Raw genomic sequence first — 7,077 nt, 5'->3', positions numbered from 1 at the left:
GATCTTTGTGGGCTTTACTCGGCCTTGTCTCAGGATGGTAAGTTGGTGGTTGAAGATATCCCTCTAGCGGTGTGGGGGGTGTGCTTTGGCAAAGTGGGTGGGGTTATGTCCTTCCTGCTCCAGTTTCAACTGACCTGAGCCCTAGGACCATGCCCCAGGACTACCTGACATGATGGCTCCTTGCTGTCCCCAGTCCACCTGACTGTGCTGCTGCTCCAGTTTCAACTGTTCTGCCTTATTATTATTTGACCATGCTGGTCATTTATGAACATTTGAACATCTTGGTCATGTTCTGTTATAATCTCTACCCGGCACAGCCAGAAGAGGACTGGCCACCCCACATAGCCCGGTTCCTCTCTAGGTTTCTTCCTAGGTTTTGGCCTTTCTAGGGAGTTTTTCCTAGCCACCGTGCTTTTACACCTGCATTGTTTGCCGTTTGGGGTTTTAGGCTGGGTTTCTGTACAGCACTTTGAGATATCAGCTGATGTACGAAGGGCTATATAAATAAATTTGATTTGATTTGATCCTGTTGGGCCCTGTCCGGGGGTATCATCAGATGGGGCCACAGTGTCTCCTGACCCCTCCTGTCTCAGCCTCCAGTATTTATGCTGCAGTAGTTTGTGTCAGGGGGCTAGGGTCAGTTTGATATATCTGGAGTACTTTTCCTGTCTTATCCGGTGTCCTGTGTGAATTTAAGTATGCTCTCTCTAATTCTTTCTTTCTCACTCTCTGAGGACCTGAGCCCTAGGACCCTAGGTTTCTCTCCTGTGTCTGTTCTCTGGTGTTGAGTCAGGCTGCTAGATGTAGCAAATCTCTTCCCACATTGATCACAGCTATAAGATCTCTCCTGTGTGTATTCTCTTGTGCACTGTCAGAATTCCAGATCGACTAAAACTCTTCCCACATTGATCACAGCTATAAGGTTTCTCTCCTGTGTGTGTTCTCTGGTGTCGAGTCAGGGTGCCAGATGTAGCAAATCTCTTCCCACATTGATCACAGCTATAAGATTTCTCTCCTGTGTGTATTCTCTTGTGCACTGTCAGAACTCCAGATCGACTAAAACTCTTCCCACATTGATCACAGCTATAAGATTTCTCTCCTGTGTGTGTTCTCTGGTGTTGAGTCAGGGTGCAAGATGTAGCAAATCTCTTCCCACATTGATCACATCTATAAGGTTTCTCTCCTGTGTGTGTTCTCTGGTGTTGAGTCAGGGTGCCAGATTTAGCAAATCTCTTCCCACATTGATCACAGCTATAACGTTTCTCTCTTGTGTGTGTTCTCTGGTGTATTTTCAGAGAGATTAATGTTGTAAAACTCCTCCAACATTGACCACAGCTATAAGATTTCTCTCCTGTGTGTGTTCTCTGATGAATTTTAATGCCTGATGATGTGAATCTCTTCCCACAGTCAGAGCAGCAGTGAGTTCTCTTCCCTGTGGGTCTCTGCGGGTGTTTATTGAGGTGTTCTGATCTGGAGAGACTCTTCTCTGTCTCCTCAGCATCATGAGGTTGTTGAGGCTCCCCAGAGGATCCACGATAGTCACGTCTCTCTCCTGTGTGAACAACAAAGTCAGACAGATGATTAAAGGCCCACAACAGCGATAATCCAGTGTAAAAGTTGATGCCAACAGCATAGCCATGATGTTGTACAACAATTGATGTTTGTAATGAATGTTAAAATTGTCTTAAAATGAGCAAGAAGTCATATTTTGTCTTGTTTTCACATTAGTAGTAACATCTAAGATTGTAGACTAGAAATAAGTTATTCATGTTGTTGAAACTCTAAGCAGTGTGGTAGAAGACTTTTGGTCTACCACATACGCCGCCTCAAGTGGTAGAAACAACCAGCTGGTATCATTAAGTAGAATCAGCCAACAGTAACACGGAAGCAGCAGAATTTCTAGTGCATGACCTAGATTTAGAATAAGAAGCTTCCATTTAGACACAGGACTAAGATTACGTAATAAGCAATCTACAGTCCCAGTGTAAGCACTCAGTATAAGCAATCTACACAAGTAAGCACTCCAATCTACAGTCCCAGAGTAAGCACTCAGTGTAAGCAATCTACAGTCCCAGAGTAAGCGGCCGGTGCAAGCAGCAGGGCAGTGTCAGTGTGAAAGTGTGGTTGAGCCACAGCTCCAGAAACTTGCAAACTTCCCCTGTAAAAAGGTATATAAAGAGAACAGAGATTATAAGAGAGGCATGATCCTCACTGACATATGAGACAGACTTCATATGGAGAGTCATCATAGGTAAATTTAATATTGCACTATACGCTTTTTGTTAGACTAGAACAATATTTGAAACACAGGGGTCTTGACAGCTCTTGATCACAGACAAAGCGGCAGTCAAACAGTGAGACATCAAGTACAGATGTGATTAGCAATACAAGGAAACAGCCAAGTACCAGTTACAATATATTGAGTCTATGCATAGAGTTGGAAGTGAATAGTATTAGGATATATGCTTTTTGTTAGACTAGTACAATATTTGAGAACCGGATAATTTTGCCTAAGTACTTATTTGATCAATATCTGAAGCTACTTGGTTGAACTTTGTGAACCCGAAACTGAGTCTCTGAAACACAGGGGTCTAGACACCTCACCTACGCCGCCTCAAGTGGTAGAAACAACCAGCTGGTATCATTAAGTAGAATCAGCCAACAGTAACACGGAAGCAGTAGAATGGGAGTTAGTAGTGGATGACCTAGATTTAGAATAAGAAGCTTCCATTTAGACACAGGTCTAAGATGACATAATAAGCAATCTACAGTCCCCGAGTAAGCACTCAGTGTAAGCAATCTACAGTCCCAGAGTAAGCACTCAGTGTAAGCAATCTACAGTCCCCGAGTAAGCACTCAGTGTAAGCAATCTACAGTCCCAGAGTAAGCACTCAGTGTAAGCAATCTACAGTCCCAGAGTAAGCACTCAGTGTAAGCAATCTACAGTCCCAGAGTAAGCACTCAGTGTAAGCAATCTACAGTCCCCGAGTAAGCACTCAGTGTAAGCAATCTACAGTCCCCGAGTAAGCACTCAGTGTAAGCAATCTACAGTCCCAGAGTAAGCACTCAGTGTAAGCAATCTACAGTCCCAGAGTAAGCACTCAGTGTAAGCAATCTACAGTCCCAGAGTAAGCACTCAGTGTAAGCAATCTACAGTCCCAGAGTAAGCGGCCGGTGCAAGCAGCAGGGCAGTGTCAGTGTGAAAGTGTGGTTGAGCCACAGCTCCAGAAACTTGCGAACTTCCCCTGTAAAAAGGTATATAAAGAGAACAGAGATTATAAGAGAGGCATGATCCTCACTGACATATGAGACAGACTTCATATGGAGAATCATCATAGGCAAATTTACTATTGCACTATACGCTTTTTGTTAGACTAGAACAATATTTGAAACACAGGGGTCTTGACACCTCTTGATCACAGACAAGCGGCAGTCAAACAGTGAGACATCAAGTACAGATGTGATTAGCAATACAAGGAAACAGCCAAGTACCAGTTGCAATATATTGAGTCCATACACAGAGTTGGAAGTGTATTAAGATATTGGAATTCGGAATCGAGAGTTAGTGCTGTGAGAATACCAATTACAGGAAAGTGACCAAGGGGATGAGCATTTAAGGTAATTTAACTATTTTTGCTATTTAGTCAATATTGTTAGAAGTGTTAACGCATTTAAAGTTTTGCAATATTATCTGGCATAGCTTAAAGCATTAAGGATTGATTGAGCATTATTGATGTATTGGGAAACTGTAGAACCATTGAATTGTAATAATGTGTTTTAGACAAAAAACAGAGTGACTTTAATAAAAGCTTGAAACTTTGACAACTAGGCCAGATTAACGATCTGGAGAGAAAACGCCTTCAACATTCTCACTGAACAGAAAGTGACCCTGGTTATAGGTTCAAGTGATTGCACTAAAGAATATTTCATTGTGTGGACAATAATATATTTTTAGGAGAGTCAAAATATATACCAATACTAGTTTCCAAGTGACTACTAGCTGACGAGCATAATAACCAATAGAAGTTATTAGGTATTGATATATACAGAGGTAAAGAAACTTGAAGGTAAGGAAATATAGGAGGAATCCATAACACTCAGAATATTTAAATAGGAGTATATCTATCCAAGACCTCATACTAGACCGGAAAATAAGGGAGTGACAACATGAACGAAGGAACAAACCCAACTCACGCTAAGGGCCATTACGAAGAAATAGAAGGGTTGGTAGGGCCGCACGGCTAGGCCCTTGTTACACCGCAGGAACTAAAATCCTAAAGTACTCTGCCCAGCCAGAAGACGGGGTAGAGGCATTTGCTGCAGGTATTTGGCAAAAGTCAGCACCGTGACACTGGTAATGAGGAAACCACTAGTTATGGATGTAGTATATCTGGTAATGAGGAAACCACTAGTTATGGATGTAGTATATCTGGTAATGAGGAAACCACTAGTTATGGATGTAGTATATCTGGTAATGAGGAAACCACTAGTTATGGATGTAGTATATCTGCTAATGAGTAAACCACTAGTTATGGACGTAGTATATCTGCTAATGAGTAAACCACTAGTTATGGACGTAGTATATCTGCTAATGAGGAAACCACTAGTTATGGATGTAGTATATCTGGTAATGAGGAAACCACTAGTTATGGATGTAGTATATCTGGTAATGAGGAAACCACTAGTTATGGATGTAGTATATCTGGTAATGAGGAAACCACTAGTTATGGATGTAGTATATCTGGTAATGAGGAAACTACTAGTTATGGATGTAGGATAACTGGTAATGAGGAAACCACTAGTTATGGATGTAGTATATCTGGTAATGAGGAAACCACTAGTTATGGATGTAGTATATCTGGTAATGAGGAAACCACTAGTTATGGATGTAATACATCTGCTAATGAGGAAACCACTAGTTATGGATGTAGTATATCTGCCAGGAGCAAAAATGGTGAGCAAAGATTTGTTTTTCACAATGTATTCTGAATGTGAATGGGGGAAAACTCAGGGGAGTAACCTCAATTTCCAGGTTGCTTATGAGAGCATTTCACACTACTTTGGGTGTTAATTGTAAGGATCGATTGAATGTCCTGCTTAATATAATGTTTGTGTCATCATCGCAAATCAAAAAACACTTCAACCAGTAAAATGCTTTTTGGCTTTTCCATCAACCTGACAATGAGGGTTTGTACACTGTTTGCCATATTGGCCCACAACTTCACCTAACAACAAATATACCTGTAATGAACGAAGAAGCACTTTGGTTGTTGTTGCATGACATACTGTGGGGCAAAAAAGCACTTAGTCAGCCACCAATTGTGGAAGTTCTCCCACTTAAAAAGACGAGAGGCCTGTAATTTTCATCATAGGTTCACTTCAACTATGACAGACAAAATGATTGAAAGAAAATCCAGAAAATCACATTGTAGGATTTTTAATGAATTGATTTGCAAATTATGGTGGAAAATAAGTATTGGTGGCTGACTAAATACTTTTTTGCCCCACTGTACATCCTAGAAACCTGGTTAAACTATCATTATGACATCATGGATGGCCAGTCCTTGTATTCATAGTGTATTGAATTCAGGGGGAGGCCCTGAGCTGAACTCAAACCTGGGTCCAGCGACTGTCAAGTCAACACCTTATAACTGTTACGCCAAGATGTCTGAACTTCTTGACGAGGTCGCTAGGTGTTGGGTTAAGGTTTCTACAATATCGTTCTCTATGAATTTGAGAGTGGTTACACTTCTCCTTCCCCCATCAGCTGTTAACCAAGTCTCTGGACAGCCATTTTGTTGCTGTTTAAAAACCCCACACAACCCAGCAATCTGCAGTTCAAACAATAACAAATCTCTCATTCTGCCCCTGAACAGGCAATTAACCCACTGTTCCTAGTCCGTTATTGACAATAAGAATTTGTTCTTAACTGCTATAGTGTTGATTTACATTGTTTCTGATGGGGTACAACATTTGAACTCAGCTCATGAGGCATATGTTATATTCTTCAAGAATCAATGGCTGTAAATAAATAATTTAAAAGTCACAATATGGATGTAGCAATTGCAGATTTCCGCCTTAACACCAAACATCAGTTCAACTGCAGAGTTTGTGCCTCTGTTGTTAAGACAGTACTTACTAGTGTTGGTCAGGGAGCGGTTTCTCAAAACCATCTTATGGTTAAATTGATCGTTAGAACCATTGGACGCCTTAAGATGCGTTTGGGAAACCGGGCCCAGATATCCAGGTTCCTCCTCTTCTTCCTCCTCCTCCCTTTTCGTTGTAAAAGTAATCTCCTCCCCCTCCTCTTTCACTCTGAACGCGTCCTCCTCTTCTTTCACAGTAAAGGCCCCACTCTCTACTTCTTGTTTTACTGTAATATCATTCTCTTCATTAGAAGGAGAGTAGCTTGGTGAACTCATGGTCGGATATGTTAGCTAGCTATGCTAATGCTAACTTAACCACCCCGCTAGCTGACTAATAACTACACCGTAAATATGAAATTAAATCGGATAACTAACTAGACGATAGAAGTGGGTTTAAAACACAGTGGCTAATATACACTAAAGCAATGTATTGTTTCGGCTATTGTCCTGCAAGCTACCGAGGTGTCTGACTCACTGTTGCTGCTGCTGAAAGAAGCGTTCCGTCCACTACATTATACGTCACACCAGCAGCATAACCATAAATTCCCAGACCGCCATCTGCTGACTGGAGTGGGTAACGCAGTTGAGTAAAATGTAGATTTTATCTTCAGATAACAAGTTAAAGTGTAGGGAGCATGAGTTTTTACTCACCAGTGTAAAAATAGTGTGGTTAAAGACTTAGTAAGCTAGTTGTAATCACGATATGGTTACCTATAAGAACAAACAGTTATGTTTTTGGGTTATTACATATTTATTAACTTACTTTGTGAACTCTTCCAAACTACCCAAAATGCAGTATTTCTTAAATATATTTATCCTTTATTTAACTAGGCAAATCAGTTAAGAACAAATTCTTATTTACATTGACAGCCTGCCCCTGCCAAACCCTGACCCAGAGATGTTGCTGGGCCAATTGTGCGCTGCCCTAAGG

At 41.1% G+C, this 7,077-nt stretch overlaps 1 protein-coding gene across 2 annotated transcripts; it reads right to left on the bottom strand.

The window, feature by feature from the left end:
- Positions 1-646: 646 nt before the first annotated feature.
- LOC124040809 (gastrula zinc finger protein XlCGF17.1-like) lies at positions 647-6,625 on the bottom strand. Of its 2 annotated transcripts, XM_046357912.1 has the most exons (3): positions 6,140-6,625; positions 1,147-1,552; positions 647-1,062 (listed from the first exon to the last, which is right to left on the bottom strand). In XM_046357912.1, exons 1-3 carry the CDS (start codon positions 6,420-6,422, stop codon positions 834-836), a joined length of 918 nt encoding a protein of 305 aa, XP_046213868.1. In that variant the 5' UTR covers positions 6,423-6,625; the 3' UTR covers positions 647-833. The 2 variants fall into 2 exon arrangements, with proteins under 2 accessions (XP_046213868.1, XP_046213867.1); XM_046357911.1 differs by having other exon boundaries at positions 647-1,552; positions 6,140-6,623.
- Positions 6,626-7,077: the final 452 nt, after the last annotated feature.

Source organism: Oncorhynchus gorbuscha, linkage group LG08 (assembly GCF_021184085.1).
Source record: "Oncorhynchus gorbuscha isolate QuinsamMale2020 ecotype Even-year linkage group LG08, OgorEven_v1.0, whole genome shotgun sequence".
NCBI classification, from domain to species: domain Eukaryota; kingdom Metazoa; phylum Chordata; class Actinopteri; order Salmoniformes; family Salmonidae; genus Oncorhynchus; species Oncorhynchus gorbuscha.
The sequence above is the reverse complement of the archived record's forward strand: the minus strand, read 5'-3'. Positions and strand labels throughout refer to the sequence as shown.